The 26,951-nt window shown below is 44.6% G+C and overlaps 1 protein-coding gene across 7 annotated transcripts in view; it reads left to right on the top strand.

Annotated features, from left to right (window-relative positions):
• CSMD3 (CUB and Sushi multiple domains 3) overlaps window positions 1–26,951 on the top strand; it is a 2,085,767-nt gene that overhangs the window by 346,652 nt on the left and 1,712,164 nt on the right. For all 7 annotated transcript variants that reach the window (XM_073679791.1, XM_073679790.1, XM_073679789.1 and 4 more), the window contains exon 3: window positions 7,048–7,160. In XM_073679791.1, coding sequence (XP_073535892.1) covers window positions 7,048–7,160 — 113 coding nt within the window. The remainder of the gene's footprint in view (window positions 1–7,047; window positions 7,161–26,951) is intronic.

Genomic DNA, 26,951 nt, shown 5'->3' with positions numbered 1-26,951 from the left:
AAAATTTTGATGAATTCCACCTGTTAATTTCTGATGCTACTGTTGTTAAGATAATAAATAATTTGTCTTTCACGGCGGCAAAGCTCTAGAATAAGAGAATAGAAAAAAAAATATTGGTTGGCTGGCTTTCTCAAAAGAAAATCAATCAGATATTGTTTTTTTCATGTTATGAATGTGACCTGAAATTATATTGGTTAGAACAAAACAAAAAAGCAATAAGGATATTTCCTAAACGCACACAGAGGCCTATTCATTATGGTGTTTATGCCAGAATTCAGGTGTAAAACACCTTAAAGCACAACTCCTGGCTTTTTTTTCAACACTGGAGTGGTGCTACTAACGCAAGATCCCTAATATATTAAGATACCTAATATTATATTCACCACCTGACATCTTCAGCTCTTCCTGGCGCTGCTTTGATTCCAGTGATCAGAAGTAAAGGTCAAAAGCTCTCAATGAAAGTGTAGGTGAGCCAGAACGGGGCATTGAAAAGTGATTTTTGACAGGTCACAAACTGATCAAGACTGACCAAAGTAGCGCTAATCAAAGATAAAGATGGCGGCTGATATGTGTAAAAGTAGGGAAAGGGAACTTAGAATAGGAGCACCACTTCATTGCTACAATAAAATAAAAAACACCGGTGTGGTGCTTTAATAAGTAGTAGCAACTAACTGCCTTTTTCACTCAGTGCTGGCTCTGAGCGGTCACCAATCACCCCTGCCGGCAATTCAGCTGCTCCATGTCAACAAAGCAGCTCTTCCTCTTCTGGGATGCTCTCTCAAAGGGGCATAACCATCGACGCCATTCTGATTGACAGTCATAAAATGATAGAATCATAGAATGGTAAAGTTGGAAGGGACCTATTAGGTCATCTGGTCCAACCCCCTGCTCAAAGCAGGATTCACTAAATCATCCCAGACAGATATCTGTCCAGCCTCTGTTTGAAGATGTCCATTGAAGGGGAACTCACCACCTCTCATGGCAGCCTGTTTCACTCATTGATCACCCTAACTGTCAAAAAGTTTTTTCTAATATCTAATCTGTGTCTCCTCCCATTCAGTTTCATCCCATTGCTTGTAGTCTTTCCTTGTGCAAATGAGAATAAAGATGATCCTTCTACAATGTGACAGCCCTTGAATTATTTGTAGACAGCTATTAAGTCTCCTCTCAGTCTTCTTTTTTGCAAGCTAAACATTCCCAAATCCTGTAACCGTTCCTCATAGGACATGGTTTGCAGACTGGTCATCGTTCTGGTCGTTCTTCTCTGAATTTGCTCCAGTTTGTCGATGTCTTTTTTAAAATGTGGTGCCCAAAACTGGACACAGTATTCCAGATGAGGTCTGACCAATGAGGAGTAAAGTGCGATAATGACTTTATGTTATCTAGACTGTATGATTCCGGTAATACATCCCAGAATTGTGTTGGCCTTTTTTGCTGCTGCATCACACTATTGACTCTCAGCTCCCTGTCTCTGTTCTCTTAAAGTGACGTTGGTGGAAGTCACTGAATTTCTGGGAGGAGCGGTCTGTGACACAACAGACAGGTTGTTAGCAACTTACCCACCTGTTAGTTCTTAAGCCCGTTGTAAAGAAATTAAATAGACCTGGATAACCCCTTTAAAACTGGCATGAGCAGTTCCCTCAAATGGCCACACATTGTTTGCTACATCCATATTATGACTCCTAGATCCAGACTCCTTTCCTTTATCATTCTACTAAATCAAACTTAGATCATCGTGGAGATATAGGGAAATCTACATTTAGTTGAAAAAATCAACAGGGTGTCTGGATCTTGTGGCCCACATAGTGATGATGACCACCACATAATGGCCATATAAATACAGCCTTATAAAAAAAAACAATAATACATCCAAGTCAATTAACCCTTTCTTTTTTGCACTCTTTTTAATTGTTGCGCTTTTATATTTTCTAACACCTTCCTCCAAGGGCTATAACTTTTTTACTTTCAACAAAGCCATATGAGGGCTTGACATTTACACGAAAAGATGAAGTTTTGAACTAGACAACTCACTTTACCATGCAATGTATAATAAAAGTTGGAAAAAAATTCTAAGGTAGATAAAGTGGTGAAAAAAATGCAAATCCGCTATGTTATTTTGTTGTTTTTTTATTCAAACATTCAATGTGTGGTAAAAATGACATGGAAACATAATTCTTCAGGTCAGAGTAAATGTGTGTAGTGTGAGAGTGTATATTTTTAAATTATTTTAGTGTGTAAAAATAATTTTTTCTGTGGCTATTTCTGTGACCTGTAATTTTTTTCCATTAATGAAGCTGCGTTAGGGCTTATTTTTTATATGAGGATCTGGTGGGTTTTTGTATGCCATTTTGGGCTATACACTGTGTTCCAAATTATTATGCCAATAATATTTTCTCAGATTTTCCCAAATTACCTATATGAATTGCAGTCATTGTAATTTTCCAGTCAAATAACTATTAGAGTACAATTGAAAGGTTTTTGTACAAACTGCCCATGATAGCAGTATATTTAAAAAAAAATAAAACACTCAAACTGCACTCAAAATGCATGTTCCAAATTATTATGCACAGCAGAGTTTTCAACCTTTTCATTTTAATAAAGAACAAAAAAATGGTCATTTTTGAAATTATAAGCATTAGCAGGTTATTACAAACTGAAATCAATCAGTTTTCAACTCAAAACTTTATTCTAGGTGATGTTACATTTGCACATAGGACCTGTTGTTCGAAAGGAGCTTCTGAACTCTCTCGTCCTTTGAATTTGTCAGGTTTTGGATGGTTTCTGCTTTAATTGTTTTGCATGAGGACAGAATACCCTCCTTGAGCTGTTGCTTAGTTGTGAACTGCCTCCCGCCATCATAGACACTCCTTTTGATGATGCTCCAGAGGTTCTCAATGGGGTTGAGGTCAGGGGAGCATGGGTGCCACACCATAAGTTTGTCCCCTTTTATGCACATAGCAGCCAGTGATGCAGATGTGTTATGTGCAGCATGAGACGGGGCATTATCATGCATGAAATGATCTTGCTGTGGAATGCACGGTTCTTCTTCTTGAACAATGGAAGGAAGTGCTGTTTGAGAAACTCAACATACATTATGAAGTTCATCTTTACCCCTTCAGGGATCCTAAAAGGGCCGACAATCTCTCTCCCCATGATTGCAGCCCAAAACATTACTCCACCTCCTCCTTGTTAGCGGCGTAGCCGTGTTTGCATGGGGTGACAATCAACCAGCCATCCTCCACTCCATCCATCTGGACCATCGAGATCATTTCATGCATGATAATGCCCCGTCTCATGCTGCACATAACACATCTGCATCTCTGGCTGCTATGGGCATAAAAGGGGACAAACTTATGGTGTGGCACCCATGCTCCCCTGACCTCAACCCCATTGAGAACCTCTGGAGCATCATCAAAAGGAGTGTCTATGATGGCGGGAGGCAGTTCACAACTAAGCAACAGCTCTGGGAGGGTATTCTGTCCTCATGCAAAACAATTAAAGCAGAAACCATCCAAAACCTGACAAATTGAATGGACGAGAGAGTTCAGAAGCTCCTTTCGAACAAGGGGTCCTATGTGCAAATGTAACATCACCTATAATAAAGTTTTGAGTTGAAAACTGTATGATTTCAGTTTGTAATAACCTGCTAATGCTTATAATTTCAAAAATGACCATTTTTTTGTTCTTTATTAAAATGAAAAGGTTGAAAACTCTGCTGTGCATAATAATTTGGAACAAGCATCTTGAGTGCAGTTTGAGGTTTTTATTTTTTTTAAAATATACTGTTATCATAGGCAGTTTGTGCAAAAACCTTTCAATTGTACTCTAATAGTTATTTGACTGGAAAATTACAATGACTGCAATTCATATAGGTAATTTGGGAAAATCTGAGAAAATAATATTTGCATAATAATTTGGAACACAGTGTATATGATAGTCTGATTGCTTTTTATTGTGTTTTTTAAAGTTGTGCAAAGATTGAAGAATGGCAATTTTTAGCATTTTGATGTGTTTCCCCTTAATGTAGTTTGTTGTAACATCAATTTTGTATTACAATAGATCAGACTTACACATGTGGTGAATACAGATATGTTTATTTTTTATTTTTTAAGCAGGGAAATTAATATTTAAAATTTTTATATATAGAAAAAAAATACATTTTTATAAACATTTTTTTTTACTTTTTTACTCTCCTTAAGGCAGTGTTCCCTAACTCCAATCCTCAAGGCTCACCAACAGGTCATGCTTTCAGGATTTCCTTTGTATTGCACAGGTGATAATTCTATCACCTGCTCATGCAATAATTCCATCACCTGTGCAATACTAAGGAATTCCTGAAAACCTGATCTGCTGGTGGGCCTTGAGGACAGGAGTTGGGGAACACTGCCTTAAGGGACTTGAATCAGTTCTATATAGTGCAATATTGGTGTACTCTGGTATATAGTGAAGCCCAGCCCAGCCTGTTCTTGGTTTCACAGGAGTACTAGGATGGTGGTCATGGGGGTATCATAACCTACTGGTGGCCTATTGTCACTTTCCAGTATGCCAATGGGAGCACATGCGTTTGTACACCAATGATCACTCCCTATAAATGTTACTGTTAATAATGAAATCAGCATCTAAATGATTAAACAGCTGCTATTGTAGCTAGCTCCATTTGCTGCTGTTAAAAGCAGATGTTGGCTGTGTGAAACAGCTGTCATCTATTGCGTCTGTAATAACCTCAGGTTATGAGCCCTGTCCACACATGCAGATGCCAGCATGGAAAGACAGTTTCATTCTTATGTCCCAAGGAGTTAATTCACCTACACTTATTGGTAGACTATTTTTTTGATTCATTGCTATTCAAGCCGTAGTTTAAAGAATTTATACACATTCCAAATAAGTAGCATTGCTTCAAAGAGCTGAAAATTATGAAATTAAATTATCTGAAATGCAAATTACATAATTTCTCACATCCTTTATACTCCTGTCTTATATGAAATTACAGAAAATCACTAACTGAAACTGAGTGACCAGTGCCAGTTGGATGCCGATAAGGCTAAACCCTTTATGGGTTTCATAAAGTATAAATTATGAAAAAATGGTTATACATTCCCATAATACCAAGCAAATGAAATACATTTCTTAAAAATATTAGTCACTTTCTTGAAACTAACACTTAAGTGAAGGAGAAGGGTCACCTGAATTGCCATCTCTCCTGGTGAGCTGGCTGCCAGCCATTGTATGCAGGAAATGAAATGAAAGATGACTTCACATGTGTTGTACTCAGTTCAAACAGTCAAGCAGCCACCTCTCCATTCATTCTCCACTTCGATGCTATAGACAACTGATGGCTTGCCAGTTCGGTAGGGGGTAAAAAGACTTCTATTCTCCATATACATACAGGTCACAGAGGTGAGACCTACATCTATAAAACAATATTGGACATGTCTAAATTTGTACAGTATGTAGGAAATATCCCTTTATAATTTAATAAAATGGTAAAAAATTGCGTGGATGCTTTCAGACAATTTGAAGCAAATGTTTATAGGATTGGGTCTTAAAGAGCTGTCCAGGATTAAAAAAAGGTTTTTTTTCCACAAACAGCACTATATATGCATATCAGCCATGGATCTGGACAACTTGGCTTTTTTGTAATATGTTTTAAAAATGTTTCATTGGAAAATTTACTAAAAAATGAATCTTAAAAAATTTCTGTAGAGGAATTACAATATGCAAATTGCTTCTTCAGAAAGAAATAGGACTTGAACTCTATAGCACCACCTATTGGAAGCAACAATCCTACAAGTCACAATCGACCCTTTAACGAGCCTTGCAATATGACGTAGAAAAATAGAAAAATCAGAATCTCAATTTGCAGACACGGTGTTTTGGGCTATTAGTCCTCGGCAGGGCAAAGTATGAGAACTGATTTGGCTAGGTGAGAGGCTCTGGACTGAGGTCTAAGGGGTAGTGTTTCTCCTTGTGGAGAGTGACATACCGGCTCTGGCATGAAAAGGAAAGGAGGCTTATTTGCCCTGCAATTCTCCTCTGGGAAATTTAATATGCAAATTGCCTCTTCAGAGAGAAAGAGGACTTGAACTCTATAGCTCCACCTATTGGAAGCAGCAATCCTACAAGTCACAATCAACCCTTCAACGAGTCGTGCAATATGACTTAGGATAAAAGCCAAATCAGAATCTCAATTTGCAGATGCAGTGCTTTGGTCTTTTGGCCCTCAGTTTTGCTTGAATGTTACGGCTTCTGATTTTCTTGCCATAAACTGTGACTATTATTATTGATTTGTTTTTATCTTTATCCATAAGCAGCATATTCCATTTTTATTGCTATTATTATTTTATAAATAAAACGTTTGTACAGAATCCAAAATTATAGCAGTTTTTTTTTTCCAGAAACAGTGCCGCACCTCTGCAGACTCTCAAAATCCGTTTTAAAGGGAACCACCAGGTTTTCCCCATATAAAATATGACCTCCACCATTAATGCCTAGTTTACAGCATACTAGAATGTCCAAAAAAAATCCCCAATACCCTCCACAGATCCAAAAAAATACTTTTTTTATGATACTCACAGACGGAGAGCTCCAGTCCAATGGTCTTGATCCAAAGCTTCTTCTCTGCCTTCAATAGCCATCATCCTTCCCTGCTTAGGAGTGCAGGGGCACAATTAGGGACACTGAGTGGAGGACATGTCATCAACATGAAGCATGGAAGGAGGACTTTGATTGAAGGAAGAGAGGAGGCACCAGATAAAGACCATAGGCGTCCATTGGACCATTCTGCGCCATCTGTGAGTAAAATAAAAGGTCTTTTTTGAGATCTACTGAGGGGATTGGGGACTTTTTTTACAGCATTCCAGTATGCTGTAAAAGAGTCCTTAATGGTGTTGGCTGTACTTTATATGGGGAAAACCTGGTGACAGGTTCCCTTTAAGGGAAAATTAAGACAACGCCAACATCCTCATCTATTTTATGTAAAATTGTCTATAGAAACACTACTAATCTACACATGCATTTTTATAACGATGGGTTTTACATGTATTCCAGGTTAACAGGATTTCTTCTTCCTCCACCTGTAACAAGTACTGGGTCCGTCTTCTCTTTACGATTGACCAGCGACTTTGCAGTTAGTGCACACGGCTTCAAGATATATTATGAAGGTAAGAAAACATTTATTTTTACATAATTATAAAATATTGATTGTACAATAAAATGGACACATTTAAACAAGTTTATGATAAAAGCAAAATCATTTTGTTTTGCTCAAAATGTAAAGTATTATCCAGATGATGCTTTTCCACGTAGATATTTCTAAGCACTAGAGCCTATGTTGAGCTTTTCATCTTGAAAGGAAACAACCATATGATGTTTTAGGCTAGGGATGGACAACCTTTTTGGTCTGGGGGCCACACTGAACCAAAGTCAAAGGCTCCAATAGAACTGAAAATGGAATTTATCAACTGCGACATGGAATATTGAATATCTAATGGCTCTACTTCCTAGACTTTTACGGGGGGAACCAACTTTTCTTCATTCATAGCCTAGAACATAAGAGACCATACAGAGCTTTTTATGTGAGCGGCTAAAATGATTGAATTTTTTACTACTTTAGTACCTCATAATAACTCATCATAATGCACAATTCCGCATGTTTTGGAGATGGAAATGCTCCCTTACCTCTTGGGCCTCTGTGCGGCTGCAGAGGTTGCACCAATGATATGCCTGGCCTTATTGTTTTTGGGATTGGTGGATTTTCAAACCCTGGGGATTGATGAGTTCAGGATGGGGGGATGATTATCATTTGAATGGGTTTCAACTGCAGTACCAGACACAGTCACAATCATTAAGACGTGTTCACTATTACCTTTAAGCGAATATATATTGGCACATTTGGCATGAAATTCTCCAGAGATAGTTTGGCAGAATCATGTGTTAAAGTCACATGTAATAACAGTAAAATACCCCACTGCACTAATCCAAGTCTCAGGCCATATACAACATAGAAAGACTGCTAGTCCAAGAACTCCCAAAGCAAAAAACAGAAGGAAGGGAATTGTGAGTCGAACTTGAGTGTTAATGCACTTTGCAGGGATAGTCCATCATACAAAGCATAAAAAGACTGGGTATACAAGCCAGCCAACTAAACAGAGATCTGCAAAATAAACATGAATTTACATATAATGCTATTGTGACACAAATTTATGAATAAAGTGCACACTCCTCAATTACAGAGTAATTTAAAACTCACTCACCCCTGTTGAAACCTGACAAAAGTCCAATGGTTGAAGTTAGCCTATCGATGAAGTGAGAGGAACTCCAAGCAGTGACTGATGGCTAACGCAGTTAACCCACGAAGTCGGTCGGATCAAGGTTACTATGCCTGCAAGTCCAGATGAAATTTAGGGACCGCACTTTCTTACGCATTTCTCTTCTGACGAAGGAAATATCGGTTTCCGAAATGCATGAAGAAGTGAGCTCTGCCCGGCCTCTGTACTCACTGACTGTGTGATGTCACACGCCATGTTCGGCTCAGTGCTGTTCTTCCTTCTCCAGGGACCCCACTGGCCGGGGCTCCCTGCCTGCTATATTGGCTCTGGACTTGCAGTCATTATTACCTTGATCACTGATTGAAGTTCCTCTCACTTCACCCACAACTTAAACTTTTGGACTTTTGTCAAAGTGAACTCAAGTTGTGATAGGCTAAGCCACGAGAATATCTCTCTATCAGAGATGAATGGATCGAGTATGAGTTGAAATTCCTGAAATTTGCAGTGTGCGTGACAGCATGTCAAATCAGGGATATTCGTGGGCAGAGCCAATTTTTTGGCGAGAACAAGCCGGGACCCCGAACACGAATTTGAAATGCCAAACAAATTGGCTTAACACTATTGTCCACTACTCGAACAACCTTTTTTGAATCATTACATTTCCCCGATGTAAAATAACAGTTATACTCAACTGTGGTGCGAGCACCTTTTCAGTGATATCAGGGCCTGCTCTCCCCTGACATTATTTCACATTTTAACTCCTTTTCATTACATTTTCTGAAATGAGGAAAGGGTGGCATTGTTATGTCACACTAGCTATACAGCCAATCAGCGGCTGCTTCATTCTCACTTGCTTTGGACAAAACTGACTACTGTTGCTCTCTGACTCTGATATAGTAATTGAGAAAAGATTGTAAGAGTAGTGAGCACGACTTTAATAGATTATGAAAGAGGATTTTTGATAGGAAACAATAGAATTGGAAAGAAAGATTTCAGTTTTGGAGCAGAGCAATGCTCGGCTGGACTCTTTTGCTTTCTTACTTTAGCGGTTGGTGGGATGACCAGCTTTCAGTGCATCACCAATCAACACTAATAACAGGTTATTGAAAAGTTACACTTTAAGAAAATGTTTCCCTTTGGTTTCCAAGCTCTGATTATGGCATAGTAACACGCAGCTATGTAAAGACAGACAGTTTACAGAAATGGCATCTAAATACCTGATACCACTAGTTCACCACACCTTTTCCCACACCACATTCTTAATCCAATGCTGATTCTTGTTAACTTTAATGCTGTAAATTTCAATTTCTTAACTCCTTGGACAAATCTCCAATACTTAACCCCATGTACAAATCTCCATTACTTGACCCCATTGATGGACTGTGCTGATGTAAGTTGGTATGAGACATTACTGCTACTGTCAAAGATAAGTTTTGAAGACAACATGGAGGGATAAGGCTTGATCCTAATGGTCAAATAAATAAAAGCCAACTGGTGGTCAAAAATGTGGTACAGACACAGCGGATATTTAGAAATGAAATATAGTACTGCTAGTCATTTTAAGGATTATGCAGACTCCTGTGCCATTTTAGGTTGGACAGTCCCTATACATACAGTATATAACATTATATGAACATGGAATCTCAGTGCATTGCAATCAAATCAAATGTAGCGTCTATTGAAAGTTCTCCTTCTCACAGAGAAGCCTACAAGACATAAATCCTGAATGACTTATAACCTGCTTTATACCACGCTCATTCCCAGCTGTATTATATGACACAAACACACTTTCTTCCCCGAAGCATTAGACATGCATGTTGTCTTGTTCTAATAATGTTTTCTCGAAACAACATGTTTATTTTGGCCCAAACGTCAAGAAGCTGACAGCATTTACTGACCTTTATAAAACCGGTGACTCCATCTATTGGGTATAGAAATTGATTTTTTATTTTGTCTTTGTGGTATGTAAAGACAGAATAAAGATTGTGCAGGATTTTATTTTATAGAATGATTTAATATTACCGAAGACGTTTTTGAACTACACTTCAATATTTGACAGAAGTGTGTAGAAAGAATGAATTTAGGGAGGGGCGAAGATGAAAATATATTGGACATTTCCGAAAATTTCAATATGTAGTTAATTTTGTCCTATATGTTAGATATGCAGATAAATATAGCACATTGGGTTTTTGTAAATCTATTAAGTACTTTCCTAGAATGTTTTTGTGTGTGGAGGGGGCTCTTTCATACTGTTGGTTGCAGCCAAGAATTCAGGATTGTAGTTTTACCAATTTTAACACTTATATCTGAACAGATAATAAAAATCTTGTATCGTATTATTTAAATAAGTGAAAAGTGATAATATGCCTTAGACATTAGATATGCAAATATTGACCCTTTAACAAGCCTTGCCATATGACTTAGGATGAAAGCCAAACCAGAATCCTAAGTCATATGTCAAGGCTCATTAAAGGGTCAATATTGATTTGTAGGTTTGCTACTTCCAATAGGTGGCACTAGAATTTAAGTCCTCTTCCTCTCTGAGGAGGCAATTTGCATTTTTAATTTCCCAGAGGAGCATGCATGGCATATAAGTTTCCTCACTCTGATATGCCAGGCCTGGCATGTCACTCTTAGATCCCAGCGGCACACATTAGTGTAACAGTATAGGTGATGTTTAGATGACTGACCGTAGATTTTTTTTGTCTTGAAAAGGCAGTGGGTAGGTAGGGTGGGATCCTTGAGAGGTTTCTTTTAAACAAAAAAATGCTACCAAATAAACTTAAACTGTCAAACATTGCTGAGCACAATTCTATAAATAGTAGGTGCCATTTTTTTCACATTGCAAAAGATTGACTGCATCAGCTAGATAAAGCTCATGTGACCTCGGGGGCAGACCAGGGGGCTTTCCCATTAAGCCTTGCAGCTATAGCACAGAATTACATAAAATACTGATTGAAATAGTGGACAGAATTCACACTAGTGGTCACCACTGATACAGATAATTAGTATAAGTTAGAAAGGGTTTGTAGAAGGGAAAAGGTGTGTGAATAAAATATAACTTTTATTAATATAATTAAAAAACTCGTATTATATGAATTATTGGTGAATAAATATTCATACATCAAATTATGTATATAGGGCCACTGCTGTGTGTTTTTATGCAGTGCTAGCCCACAAGTTACTTATTTCAATTGTGAGGACACAAAAATAAATTATCCACAGCCAATGTCCCTATAATTATTGGCTGGGTATTATGAAGTATGTGTCCCAGGTATTCCAACACTCTCCGTCATAATGTTAGATAATAGCAGATATAAAGTGCCGTGGAAATATGTGAGATAATAGTTAATTTTCCACCAGTGAGCCTAAGTGACTACTTATATACTCTGCATTATAAATAAATGCCGATATTAAAGATGAGCTATTTCCCTACAGTCTCACTATTATAGCTGGCATGAAAACAGCTATATAGCTGGATTTATATCTCTGGGCCAAGCACTAGTCTAATATAGGTGGTCTATGCGGTTAATACCGCTGTTCTATCAAGTCATACCCATAATTGTAAGGGTGCTCATTTAATCCCACAGCGTGTACATTCTTGCTGTGTGCGGGTAGTCTGCTAGCAATTACTATAATATATTGCAGAGATTAAAGATGTCGATGTATATCATTGGCTTCACGTGGAGGTCAGAACACACAATATGCAATATGGGGGACCTGGATGAGAGACCATGTCTACAAATATGGGGGATCTGGATGGGAGACCATGTCTGCAATATGGGGGACCAGGATGGGAGACCATGTCTGCAATATAGGGGACCTGGATGGGAGACCATGTCTGCAAATATGTGGGACCTGGATGGGAGACCATGTCTGCAAATATGGGGGACCTGGATGGGAGACCATGTCTGCAATATGGGGGACCTGGAGGGGAGACCCTGTCTGCAATATGGGGGACCTGGAGGGGAGACCATGTCTGCAAGATGAGGACCAGTTCAAAAGGTGTATAGAAAATAAAATGGTATCAGTAAAAATGTCACTCTGTCATGCAAATAATGCGGCCCCGCAAATTAAATGTTTTTCTGTGTGCGGCCCATATGCCCAGCTGAGTTTGAGACCCCTGCTTTAAGACGTAATGTGTTACCAATAGTTTTCTTGGTGATGGTGGTCCCAACTGCCTTGAGATCATTAAGAAGTTCCCCCCGTGTAGTTTTAGGCTGATCCATCACATTCCTTATGATCAAGGATAGCCCGCGAGGTGAGATATTGCATGGTGCCCCAGATCAATGTCGATGGACAGTCATTTTGTATTTCTTCCATTTTCTTACTATTGCACCAACAGCTGTCTCCTTCTCACCGAGTGTCTTACTTATGCATTTGTAGCCCATTTCAGCTTTGTGCAGATCTATGATCTTGTCCCTGACATCCTTAGAAAGCTCTTTGGTCTTGCCCAAGTTGTAGAGGTTAGAGTCTGACTGATTAATTGAGTCTGTGGACAGGAGTAGTGTTGAGCCACCCCCGTAGTGTTCGAGTTCGGTTCGGTTCGTCGAACACCCGTGTGTTCGCCGAACTGTTCGTCGAACTGTTCGTCGAACACCTTCGAACACCGTTAAAACCAATGGCAGGCAAACAAAAACACATAGAAACACACAGAAAACACCTTCAAAGGTGTCCAAAAGCTGACAAACTGCTCAGAAGACATAAATAACACATGGAAAAGTGACAAGTACATATAGTCATGCGAAAATAAAAGAGGTGGAGGAGTAAAAGGAGGGGGAGACACAGATATAGGCATGTCATGCCCTTCTAAAATCCAAAAAGTGAGAAGCCGACACGGCCAGTCCGCTCCTGCCCGTGCCACGTCCGTGTCGCTGGGTTTGTGCCAGAGCCGCGGTGAACCCTGATGGCCAGCCCCCCTCTCCCAATACTGGTGCCTGTCCGCTGGTGGGTCGAGCGAGCCCCCCTGTGGTGGAGGCAGCTCTAAGCTTTTTAATTTAAATTGTCTCTCTAATTTGAATGAATACACTTTAAATCCATTTACAAGGATCTATTGGAGGGCAAGTCTCATGCCAGCAGCCGCGTAATTCCAGCTCCAGTAGCGTCCACTAAAGCTGCTGCAGTTAAAAAGCTTTTTTAAGGATCGAGCTCGGCTGTCCACCGCAAGGCATCCTACTGCCAGTCCCAGCCCCTATGCCTTGGGGTGCCTCCTGATGCTCTTCACTGAGTATCCCGTGGTCCCGAAGCATTTCCTTTGAAAAAATGAAGTGTCCAAACTACAGGTGGTGTAGCTTGCTTAACAGCCGGGATAATCCGCTGACTAGCAGACCCTGCTACTAGGCACAAAGTATTTCCTGGGCTAGATGCAGTTAAAAATTTGTAATTAGATACTCTCGTTGGATGCTGAGAAAGCATTCCAAAGAGTCTCCTGGCACGCCATATATGATTCTCTTAAAAAGCTTAGGGTAGGGGTCTAGGGACCCTTTTATAGCCAAAATCACGGCCCTGTATCGCAATACGTCACCTAGGCTGAAGATAAATGGAACTGTAGCACCCTGAGGGCTCGGTTGCTACAGAGGTATTGCACCTCACCCAGAGGTGTGATATCTCACTCTCAGGTAAGGATGTAGTGTGGATCAGGACCCGACACCTGCATGCATTACACCACATTGCCGTGGGGCAGGGCGACCAATATGCCCCTGAGATGGGCACGACAGTCCCTGTCCCTGGCTGGAGTGGGGGGAGGGAACACTGAGGAAGGGGAACCCTGTAGTGCAGGAGCAGGGAGGAAGCAGTTCCTGGGTGCATTGAGAAGGGAGTATAAAAGGTGGGCACCATCTTAGTTCAGTGCAGAGAAGTCTGAACAGAAGTGGCAGGGAGCAGGGGCTCTGCATGAGCTCTGCTCCGGAGGCGGGCCTAGTAACAGAGGCCCAGGCCTGGAAGAGGGAGAAGGAAGGAAGAGGAGCGGAGAAGGCTCCAGGAACAAGGAACGAAGGGATCTCAGGGGTGCGGACGGGCGAGTCGCCACCGCACGCCAGAATCCACCCGCGTGGAGGGGTCAGGCCAAAGGGGGAGACCGGTCCCCGAAACTAGTGGAGGCAGGAAACGACCCTCAGCTAGAAACAGGAGGCTGTGACATTTTATGTGGCGCAGCCCCTCGCTACACCCGCTAGGAAGGCACCACATAGGGTCAGGGAAACTGGCACCAAGTTTACCAAGAGGAGGCCCGAGGCAGCCGGACAGAAGGGTTGGTAAGAAAGGCCAGACAAAGGACACACAAAGGGGGTCCTGTGAAGCACTCCAAAGTTATCTGGGAGTTGTCTGAGCCCCTCACCTGGTGAGCACAGTACGACGTGGGCAGCCGTTACCTGCAGACGTGGTCTGGATAATAAGAACTGTGAGTAAAGGCCCTGGACTGCATCACAGACTCCGTGTCATTACTGCTGCTGCCCTGCACCATCACCCCCATCCTCTGCATACACTGCCCTGAGGCTATACTCCTCCCGTGGGGAGTTATGCTACGCTCTGCTGCACCCACAACACCAGCCTCAGCGGTCTGCCCTGGAGCGGCGATTCACTCTGACCGCAATCCACGGGTGGCGTAGTCGGACATTTAAACATCAAAACCACATAAATAGTTCCGCCACTGGTTTGACCGCCCTGAGCCACGAAACCGGGTTGCCGCCATGGAGACTACAACCACCAGCATCCACCAAAAAGGGTCCGGCTCCGGGTGTGCCAAGGCCCAGGGGGCGCGTCAGAACATTTTCATCACCTTTCACAATCACCAATGGGACAAGGCAGGGATGTTCTCTGTCCACTCTCTTATACATCCTAGTGACGGAGCACCTGCTCTCATCAATTCGCCATAACCCCAATATTAGGTGGATTGAGGTGGGAGGCACCGAGTACAAGTGCTCTCTATTTGCTGATGATGTCCTAGTATATATCACTCAATCACATATATCCATCCATGCTGTTATGGCTGAAATAGATCACTTTGTTACATGGTCAAATTTTAAAATCAATGCAGCGAAGTCTGAGGCCCTCGATGTCTCCCTCCCCAAATCCATATAGGATTCCATCCAGTCCAACTTTCCCTTTGCCTGGCCCTCACAGGGTATCAAATACTTAGGAATTCCTATTCATAGAGACCTCTCCCATCTATGTTATCTTAATTTTGGGCCCTTTATTGAACAACTCCATACAGACCACGGTTGGCAAGTTAGAACTGTAAGATTCACTACGTGAACCACTGGTGTTTTGTGGAAAAGCACATGTACACTGTGTTCCAAATTATTATGCAAAAAGTGTTTAGGAGTGATAAGGGAAGAATTTGTTTGTTTGTCAGTTAAACTCATTGATGGTGATGTGTGTCAGGGCTCTTTATATCACTGTAAGCAATTGCAGACACCAGTGCTAATTAGTTTGGCAGGTGTGTCCAATGAAAGGCAAGACTACTTAAGAAGGCTCTCTCACATTATTCAGCAGCCTACATTTTCTGCCAAAATGGGAAAGAAAAAGGATGTGTCGGCTGCTGAGAAGCAACAAATTGTGGAGTGTTTAGGTCAAGGCATGACTACAATCAACATTGTGCGATGATCAGGATGAAGTGTCTTGGCAATCAAGAAGTATGTAGCTGATTCACAGTACACACGTGTGCGTGCTGATAAGGGCAAATTGAGGACTCTTTCCTACAGGCAATTACGTCAGGTTGAAAGAGCAGCGGCAAAAAAGCCTTGACATAGCAGCAGACAAGTTTTTGAAGCTGCTTGTGCCTCCAACGTCCCCCGAACAACAAGATGCAGGGTCCTTCAGAGGTTTGCAGCTGTGCATACGCCATCCTGTCGACCTCCTCTATCCACTTCACACAAGCAGAAACGGCTCCAGTGGGCCAAACATTACATGAAGACTGATTTCAAAACTGTTTTGTTCACGGATGAGTGCCGTGCAGCGCTCGATGGTCCAGATGGATGGAGTGGAGGATGGCTGGTTGATGGACACCCCACGCAAACACGGCTACAGCGCCAACAAGGAGGAGGTGGAGTAATGTTTTGGGCTGGAATCATGGGGAGAGAGATTGTCGGCCCCTTTAGGATCCCTGAAGGCGCTAAAGATGAACTCCATAATGTATGTGGATTTTCTCAAACAGCACTTCCTGCCATGGTTCAAGAAGAAGAACCGTGTATTTCACAGCAAGATCATTTTTCTGCATGATAATGCACCATCTCATGCTGCACATAAAACATCTGCATCTCTGGCTGATATGGGCATAAAAGGGGACAAACTTATGGTGTGACCCCCATGCTCCCCTGACCTCTACCCCATTCAGAACCTTTGGAGCATCATTAAAAGGAGTGTCTATGATGGCGGGAGGCAGTTCACATCTAAGCAACAGCTCTGGGAGGGTATTCTGTCCTCATGCAAAACAATTGAAGCAGAAACCATCCAAAACCTGACAAATTCAATGGACGAGAGAGTTCAGAAGCTCCTTTCGAACAAGGGGTCCTATGTGAAAATGTAACATCACCTAGAATAAAGTTTTGAGCTGAAAACTGTTTGATTTCAGTTTCTAACAACCTGCTAATGCTTATAATTTCAAAAATGACCATTTTTTTGGTCTTTATTAAAATGAAAATGTTGATCGAAAAGTTTGGGGGATCTAAGAGTGTGGCAACCCAGTAGTCATGATTACTTCGAATTCTGACAATATGAGGGTCATGCTGCAGGTAGTGCAGCAAGAAGGCACTTATGTGTCTTGCGCATCTCGGAGCCCCAAAATTATTTTCCGGGCTAGATGCAGCTAAAAATTATTTTTAATTTTAAATCTGGTGGAGCTTATTATAGATGGCCTAATAGGATCAGTGCTGCACACTGCTACAAAGCCCAAATTATTTTCCAGTCAAGATACAGATAAACATGATTAGTAACTTGAAAGCTTAAAACGGTTGGTAGGGTGATTTTAAACAATCATCAAGCTTTTACTCTCCCCAGGATGACACAGGGGTAGAAAAGTCGTTTCGGATCCATGATTTGTTCATCTTTATTAACGTGAGTCTGTCTACATTATCAGTGGAGAGCCACGTGCGCTTATCTGTCAGCACACCACCAGCAGCGCTGAACACACGTTCAGACAGAACGCTGGCTGCGGGGCATGACAAGATCTCCAAGGCGTAAGTAGCTAGCTCCGGCCATTTATCCAGATTGGAAGCCCAAAAAGAGCAAGGGTCCAGTGACACAGTCGTGGCTTCAATGTTTACTTGGAGATACTCCTGTACCATCGTCTCTAGGCGTTGACTATGTGTCAGACTTCTTGTCTCCTGTGGCCTTGCAAAGGATGGGCTAAAAAAGTGGTGAAATGATTCCGCAAAATTGATGTTACCACCAGATACTGTGGTTCTGTTACGGTTTGAGTGCTGAACACTTGACGGTCCCACGGTTGGCAAGTTGGAACTGTGAGATTCACTACGTGCACCACTGGTATTTTGTGGAAAAGCACATGTAAGATTCTGCAACAGTCTCTGCTGATACTCCTGCATGAGTGCATCCCTTTCTATGGCAGGAATAATTTCTGCAAATTTACTTTTGTACCGGGGATCTAACAGTGTGGCAACCCAGTAGTCAGGATTATTTCTAATTCTCACAATTCGAGGGTCATGTTGCAGGTAGTGCAGCAAGAAGGCACTCATGTGTGTTGCGCATCCAGGAGCACCAAGTCCCTGTTGTGTTGGTGGCGAGGTAACAATCATGCTTCCTTCCTCTGTCCTCTCCCCCCAACCTCGCACAACAGAAATGTGATCAAGGTCTCCCTCATCTGATGAGTCTTCCATCAGTTCGTCCTCCACTTCTTCCTGGGCTCCTGCACCTTCCTCACTAGTTTGGCTGCTACCATGCGCCCTGGTAAAACCATCTCCCCCACCCTCACATGCCTGCCGCCTTGGTGCTGCCGACCGTCTGGACCTTGCAGATGTTAGCCCTTCCGCATACAACTCCTCCTCCTCTACTTCCTCCACCTCCTCTTGTGCCACCACCTGACTCCGAATTCTGTTTAACATGTGCTCCAGCATGTAAATCACCGGAATAGTCATGCTGATAATGGCATCGTCAGCACTAAACATCTTCGTCGCCATTTCAAAACTGTGCAGAAGGGTGCATAGGTCCCTGATCTGAGACCACTCCTCCAGCGTGATTTGCCCCACCTCTGAATCTCGTTGGCCCAGGCTATACGTCAGAACGTATTGCACCAGGGCTTGTCGGTGCTGCCACAGTCGCTGCAACATGTGCAGAGTTGAATTCCACCGGGTAGGCACATCGCATTTTAGCCGGTGAAGTGGCAGGACCAACGACTTCTGTAGAGATGTAAGTCGCTGAGCTGCGGGATGCGAACGGCGGAAGTGAGCACACAGCGACCGTGCCCTCTGCAGAAGGCCATCTAGTCTGGGATAGTGGGCTAAAAATTACTGGACAACCAGGTTCAACACGTGAGCCATACAAGGCACGTGTGTGACATTGCCCCGGCAAAGGGCCGCACCCAGGTTTGCAGCATTGTCGCACACGGCCTTCCCTGGTTTCAGGTCCAGTGGAGACAACCATTCATGAAATTGGTTCTCCAGAGCTGACCACAACTCCTCAGCTGTGTGACTCACATTTCCCAGACATTTCAATGTAAAAACCGCCTGATGACGTTGAGCCCTACTACCAGCATAGTAAGGAGGTGTGCAGGATCCCTTCTGCGCAGTTAGAAAGCTTGTGGCATGACCAGACAGGCTTTGGGTGCAGGTGGAAGACCGAGAGGAGGTTGAGGAGGCAGAAGCAGTGGAGGAACTTTGACATAAAGAGGATTGACGCACAACTCGTGGGGACGGCAAGACTTGGACAGCAGCCCCTTGTCCTGCTGTCACCATAGTTACCAGTGCCCAGTCAGCGACATGTAACGCCCCTGTCCATGCCTACTCATCCAAGTGTCTGTGGTGAAATGCATCCTGTCACACACAGAGTTTCTCAAAGAAGCGGTGATGTTGTGTGCGACATGCTGGTGGAGCGCAGGCACACCTTTCTTTGAGAAGTAGTGCCGACTGGGCATCTGGTACTGGGGCACTGCGACGGACATAAGGTCTCGAAAATCCTCTGTGTCCACCAGGCGGAAAGGCAGCATTTCTGTAGCCAAGAGCTTGCAGATGGTGAAATTCAACCTCTTAGCTTTCTCATGGCTAGGAGGAAATGGTCTTTTACTTGTCCACATCTGAGGGACCGAGGGCTGGCTATTGTGCCTAGACGGGGTTGATAAGGGTGTCCCCGGCAAACTGCCGGTCTGTGAGGAAGATGTAGGCGGACATGTTAGGTTGCCTTGATCCAAAGGTGGTGCTATCGATGTCGGACAGCGCTCAACACCAGCTGGTGTTACCACCTCCAAAGAAAATGATGACCTGCCAATCACGCTGGCTGTTGCGGGTAAAGAGGTGGCAGGTCTGCGCTCCAAAACAGGTGTGACTGCTGTCCCCCCAGTCACAGAGGATGAAGAGGCCGCGGATGCGAAAGATATGGCAGACGGTGGTTGGCCCGGCCGGCTAGGCCGCATTGTAGCACACTGAGCTTCCCACTGCAACTTATGCTTCATGTCCATGTGCCGGTTCATGCATGAAGTACTCAAACTATGTATTTTTTGGCCTCTACTTAGCTTTTGCTGACAAATGTTACAGATAACACGAGTTGGGTCATCTTTATCGATCTGAAAAAATGCCCAGGCTATGCAAGGCTTAGCACCCATGCGACCTGAAGAGCCACCACGACTTGTGGTGAGAGGCAGAGTTGTGTTTGAGGATGCAGTTGTTGACGTGCTTCCAGTACTACGTCTCTGTCCAGGAAGGCGCAACCTGACCTCGTCGTCACTAGCATCTTCCTCCACCTCCTCTGCTGACCTCATCTCTTGGCTGACTGTGGGTTGACAGTAAGTGGGATCTCCAACCTCATCATCATCACCCTGTGTGTTATCACACCCGTCGTCCTCAGAGCCAACCTGTTCCTGCCCTGACAAAAAACTAAAGTTGTCGCTCCAATCAGGTATTTGAGTCTTATCATCGTCTTCCTCATTGTCTCCACCAACAGGAGTTACAGTTTGGGAATGAGGGTCTACATTATGGTCAGAACCTTCTGCGTCTGGTCCTGGATCCGACTCATAAAGATTCTGGGCATCAGTGCAGATCATTTCCTTGTCTGGATTCACAGAAGCGCTGGAGTCGACCTCTGATTCCCAGGCTATAGTATGAGTAAAGAGCTCTGCAGACTCAACCATCTGTTCTACCTCATACTCAGACGGGCAGCTGGAGATTTGGGAGCTGTGAGGAAGCAAGTGCGATTTGGGTGACACCTTTGAGGACTGGAGTATTTGTGATGTTGAAGTTGATGTGGAGGAGAGCCCACTGAAAGGAGCACTTGATATCCGTTGAAGCACCTGCTGTTTTTGTGCCTCATCTGGAATTTGTAGCGATTGGCGTGGCCGTAAGAAAGGGATCTTATCACATTGTCCGCTAAAAGAAGTAGACATTTTAGTTTGGCTGGAAGATGGTCTTTCTTCTGCAGATGTTACTGTTGCTTTAACACCTACCCCACGGACACAACCTTTTTTCCCCTTCCCAACACGCCTATTCCCCTTTCCACCAGCAGCAGGCCTTTTTCCACTCATTTTGGTGGTTAACTAATTCACAACTCTGGAGTTGTTTGCACAAAAAAGCAATGGATGGTAACCGAGCAGAGCTGAGTGGCCAAACTGTGGTATTAGGCCAAAACTATTGGCTGGGTTAGATGCAGAAAAAAATATATTCAGTTTGCAACCTGATGGAGGTCAGTATAGATGGACTAATACAACAAGTCCCACACACAGCTAGAAGCCCAATATTTTTTCAGAGGTAGATGCAGAAAAAAATATATTCAGTTTGCAACCTGATGGAGGTCAGTATAGATGGACTAATAGAGAAAGTCCAACACACTGCTAGAAGGCCAAATATTTTTTCAGAGCTAGATGCAGAAAAAAATTATATTCAGTTTGCAACCTGATGGAGGTCAGTATAGATGGATTAATAGAACAAGACACACACACAGCTAGAAGCCCAATATTTTTTCAGAGGTAGATGCAGAAAAAAATATATTCAGTTTGCAACCTGATGGAGGTCAGTATAGATGGACTAATACAACAAGTCCCACACACAGCTAGAAGCCCAATATTTTTTCAGAGGTAGATGCAGAAAAAAATATATTCAGTTTGCAACCTGATGGAGGTCAGTATAGATGGACTAATACAACAAGTCCCACACACAGCTAGAAGCCCAATATTTTTTCAGAGGTAGATGCAGAAAAAAATATATTCAGTTTGCAACCTGATGGAGGTCAGTATAGATGGACTAATACAACAAGTCCCACACACAGCTAGAAGCCCAATATTTTTTCAGAGGTAGATGCAGAAAAAAATATATTCAGTTTGCAACCTGATGGAGGTCAGTATAGATGGACTAATACAACAAGTCCCACACACAGCTAGAAGCCCAGATATTTTTTCAGAGGTAGATGCAGAAAAAAATATATTCAGTTTGCAACCTGATGGAGGTCAGTATAGATGGACTAATACAACAAGTCCCACTCACAGCTAGAAGCCCAAATATTTTTTCAGAGGTACTGTAGATGCAGATAAAAATTATTTTTAATTTGCAACCTGATGGAGGTCAGTATAGATGGACTAATACAACAAGTCCCACACACAGCTAGAAGCCCAAATATTTTTTCAGAGGTAGATGCAGAAAAAAATATATTCAGTTTGCAACCTGATGGAGGTCAGTATAGATGGACTAATACAACAAGTCCCACACACAGCTAGAAGCCCAAATATTTTTTCAGAGGTACTGTAGATGCAGATAAAAATTATTTTTAATTTGCAACCTGATGGAGGTCAGTATAGATGGACTAATACAACAAGTCCCACACAGAGCTAGAAGCCCAAATATTTTTTCAGAGGTAGATGCAGAAAAAAATATATTCAGTTTGCAACCTGATTGAGGTCAGTATAGATGGACTAATACAACAAGTCCCACACACAGCTAGAAGCCCAAATATTTTTTCAGAGGTACTGTAGATGCAGATAAAAATTATTTTTAATTTGCAACCTGATGGAGGTCAGTATAGATGGACTAATACAACAAGTCCCACACACACCTAGAAGCCCAAATATTTTTTCAGAGGTACTGTAGATGCAGATAAAATTTAGTCTGTCTATGGACCAGCTTGCCCGCTCACCTGGGAGCGCTTCTCCGCTACCTGCCTGCTTGCCTGCCCGGAGGCTCCGCTGTCACGTGCTGTGACCACCAGCTATTCCAGACTCTTGCCCGCTCACCTGGGAGTGCTTCTCCGCTACCTGCCTGCTTGCCTGCCCGGAGGCTCCGCTGTCACGTGCTGTGACCACCAGCTATTCCAGACTCTTGCCCGCTCACCTGGGAGCGCTTCTCCGCTACCTGCCTGCTTGCCTGCCCGGGGGTTCCGCTGTCACGTGCTGGGACCACCAGCTATTCCAGAGACTCTTGCCCGCTCACCTGGGAGCGCTTCTCCGCTACCTGCCTGCTTGCCTACCTGGAATCTCCGCCGTCACGTGCTGTGACCACCTGCTATTCCAGAGACTCTCGCTTGCTCACCTGGGAGCACACATCCTCCATCTGCCTTGCTAGCCTACCTGGAGGTTCAGCCATCACAGGTCGTACCTACCCTTTACCTAGAGACTGCCCCGGTCACTTACCGTGACCTCCAGCCCGTTCTTCCAGAGACTGCCCCGGTCACTTGCCGTGACCTCCAGCCCGTTCTTCCAGAGACTGCCCTGATCACTTGCCGTGACCTCCTGCCCGTACACCCAGAGACTGTCCCGGTCACCTGCTGTGACTGCCTGCCTGGTCGCCACCCGCTCCCTTACAAGGACCGCTCCCTTGTATAGTAGCCCAGAGGTTCCGCCTCCCAGACCCGTTACAGTTTGCTCGGGCCATGGAACCCGGTGGCACCCAAGCTCCCTCGCTCTCGGACCTGTGTCATGAACTGTCCCGTCAAAGGTCCCAACAGGAGTCCATCCTGGGTCACCTGCGGAATGTCAATACTCGCCTGGACACTCTGACTGTTCCACCAACAACCTCCGCCAGTGCCATGTCTCGCAATCCGGCAGCTCCGCTGTCCACTAACACCATGATATCCTACCCCGGACCTCGGCTTTCTGCACCTCCTCGCTTCGGAGGCGACTCAGCCCAGGCTCGGGGCTTCATAAATCAGTGCACCCTGCACTTTGAACTATTGTCCCACCAGTTTAAATCCGACCGAGCCAAAATTGCATTCATCATGTCCCATCTCACCGGGGAGGCCCTGGCCTGGCTAAATCCTCTATGGGAGAGAGGAGACCCCCTGGTGTCCAACTTGCCTGCTTTTCTCACGGCTTTCCGGAAAGTCTTCGACGAACCCGGACGGAAGACCTCATCCGCATCATCGTTGCTACGCCTCCGTCAGGAAAGTCTCACCATGGGCCAATATGCCATACGGTTCCGTACCCTTGCCTCGGAGCTGGCCTGGGATAACGACGCTCTGGTTTCCGTCTTCTGGGAGGGTCTGTCCGGCCGTATTAAAGATGAACTTGCCGGTCGGGACATTCCTACCACTCTCGATGACTTAATAACTCTTGCCACCCGGATTGACCTACGGTTCCAGGAGCGTGCCAGAGAGGTCACCCGTGAGAGGACGTTACCACGTCTAGCTCCTACTTTTCAGAATCCCGTCACTCCTTCTGTCTCTAACCAGGTACACCCTCCTGAGCCTATGCAGGTCGACCAGATCAAGATGGTCAAGACCCGTCAGGACTTACGCCGTGCCGAGGGGAGCTGCTTCTACTGTGGCAGTAAGGAGCACCGGATCCGTGCCTGCCCGGAGAGGTCGGGAAACGCCTGTGTCTAGGTTCGCTCAGAGAGGTCCACCTAGACAAGAATAAATCCTCTCCATCCCTGCTGTTGTCAGTTTCAATCGTCTACGGGGAGAACCGTTATTTCGAACTAGCCCAACTGGACTCTGGAGCAGCCGGGAATCTTATTTCACAGTCCCTGGTAGAGAAATACCGCATCCCCACCAAACCTCTGGCTGTACCCTTGTCTGTTGCTGCCGTGGATGGGGGGCTCTTACCACGCCCCATCCAACTCATCACCGAATCCATTACTCTGCAGGTGGGAATGCTGCATTCTGAAAGTATCTCCTTCCATGTTCTGCCTGGACTCTCTCACGCCCTCTTGCTAGGCCTACCTTGGCTCCAGAAACATGCACCCGTTCTTGACTGGCAGACCGGAGAAGTCCTTCGCTGGGGACAGGGCTGCCATAAGACCTGTCTGGTTCCCGTTCATCCCGTCCGTCCTTCTCCTACCCCAGCTAATCTACCTGGACTTCCGATTCCTTATTGGTCTTATGCTGATGTCTTTAATAAAAAGGAGGCAGAGACACTACCCCCTCATAGACCATACGACTGCCCTATCGACCTGTCACCTGGTACTTCTCCTCCCCGTGGGCGTATTTATCCATTATCCGCTGCTGAGACCCGGTCGATGTCCGAATATATTGAGGAGAATCTGGCCAGGGGATTCATCCGGAAATCTACCTCCCCGGCGGGAGCAGGCTTCTTTTTCGTCAAAAAGAAGGACGGCTCTCTCCGTCCCTGTATAGACTATAGAGGCCTTAACCAGATCACGGTGAAGAATAAGTACCCCCTTCCGCTCATTCCGGAGTTATTTGATCGTCTGAGGGGGCTAGAATCTTCACCAAACTGGACCTCCGTGGGGCGTACAACCTGGTTCGTATCCGTCAGGGGGATGAATGGAAGACGGCATTCAACACTCGGGACGGCCACTATGAATATCTGGTAATGCCCTTTGGCCTCTGTAACGCTCCTGCCGTCTTTCAAGAGTTGGTCAATGACATCTTCCGGGACCTTCTCTACTCCTGCTTAGTTGTGTACCTGGACGACATCTTGGTCTTCTCTCCGGATCTCCAGACTCACCGGAGGGATGTTCGTCAGGTCCTGCTCAGGCTCAGGCAGAACCATCTCTACGCTAAATATGAGAAGTGCCTCTTTGAGCAGACCTCGCTTCCGTTTCTGGGCTACATTATCTCTCAGACCGGCCTACAAATGGATCCTGAGAAACTGTCTGCCATCGAGAAATGGCCCCGACCAGAGGGGTTGAAGGCTATTCAACGGTTCCTGGGCTTCGCCAACTATTACCGCCTCTTCATCCCGCACTTCTCTTCCCGGACTGCCCCAATTTCCGCGCTCACCCGTAAGGGTACTAATCCCAAAGAGTGGCCGCCCGAAGCAGAGGAGGCCTTTCTTTCCCTAAAACAGGCCTTCTCTTCCGCCCCGTTGCTGCATCGCCCGGACGGCAACAAGCAGTTCTTCCTGGAAATTGACGCCTCCTCCTCTGGAGCCGGAGCGGTACTTACTCAAAAATCATCTTCCGGGAGAATGGTAACTTGTGGCTTCTTCTCCAAACTCTTCTCCTCTTCTGAGCGCAACTATTCCATAGGAGACCCAGAGTTATTGGCCATCAAGCTGGCGTTGGAGGAGTGGCGTTACCTACTCGAGGGGGCTCTTCATCCGGTAATAATTTACACTGACCACAAGAACTTGGCTTACCTCCAGCATGCCCAGAGACTTAACCCACGCCAAGCCCGGTGGTCCTTGTTTTTTGCTCGCTTTGATTTTGTTCTTCATTTTCGCCCGGCTGACAAAAACGTCAAAGCAGACGCCTTGTCCCGATCCTATCTGGTGTCCGATCTCGAGGAAGAACCTAAACATATCATCGATCCCGCCAGAGTAATGCAGGTGGCTCCCGTGAGTCTAAATCGTCTCCCTCCCGGTAAGACGTTTGTTTCAGTACCTGATCGGGAGAAGATCCTACACTGGGGCCATTCGTCTAAACTAGCTGGCCACGCCGGTCAGAAAAAGCCCCTCCAGCTTATTGCCCGGCACTATTGGTGGCCTACCCTGCACAAGGACATAATAGACTTTGTTTCTGCCTGTGTGTCCTGCGCCCGCAACAAAGTCCCGAGACATCTGCCAGCCGGACGCCTCCTTCCGCTTCCTGTACCTGCTGCCCCCTGGCAGCATATAGCAATGGACTTTATAACTGATCTCCCCGTCTCTGCCGGTTGTACGGTCATTTGGGTGGTAGCTGACCGCTTTTCCAAGATGGCTCACTTTATTCCCCTGCCAGGCCTTCCGTCTGCACCCGAGCTGGCTAAAGACTTTATCCGCCACATCTTCCGTCTTCATGGCCTGCCCCTCCACATCGTGTCGGATCGTGGGGTACAGTTCACCTCACGTTTCTGGAGAGCCACTTGTAAACTACTAGACGTCACCCTGGACTTCTCTTCCGCTTACCACCCACAGTCCAATGGTCAAGTGGAGCGGATCAATCAGAACCTGACCAGTTACCTCCGGCACTTCGTTAATGCCCACCATTCTGACTGGGTGGATCTCCTACCATGGGCCGAGTTCTCTTATAATAATCACGAGAGCGAATCCTCCTCCAAATCCCCGTTTTTTGTAGTCTTTGGTCAGCATCCTCGGATTCCTTTTCCTGTCTCCACCTCTGTGGACAACCCGGCTGCGGAATCTCTCGTTAGCAAATT

Source organism: Phyllobates terribilis, unplaced genomic scaffold (genome assembly GCF_046119375.1).
Source record: "Phyllobates terribilis strain yellow unplaced genomic scaffold, ASM4611937v1 Scaffold_4__5_contigs__length_816908805, whole genome shotgun sequence".
In the NCBI taxonomy this organism is placed as follows: domain Eukaryota; kingdom Metazoa; phylum Chordata; class Amphibia; order Anura; family Dendrobatidae; genus Phyllobates; species Phyllobates terribilis.
The sequence above is the reverse complement of the archived record's forward strand: the minus strand, read 5'-3'. Positions and strand labels throughout refer to the sequence as shown.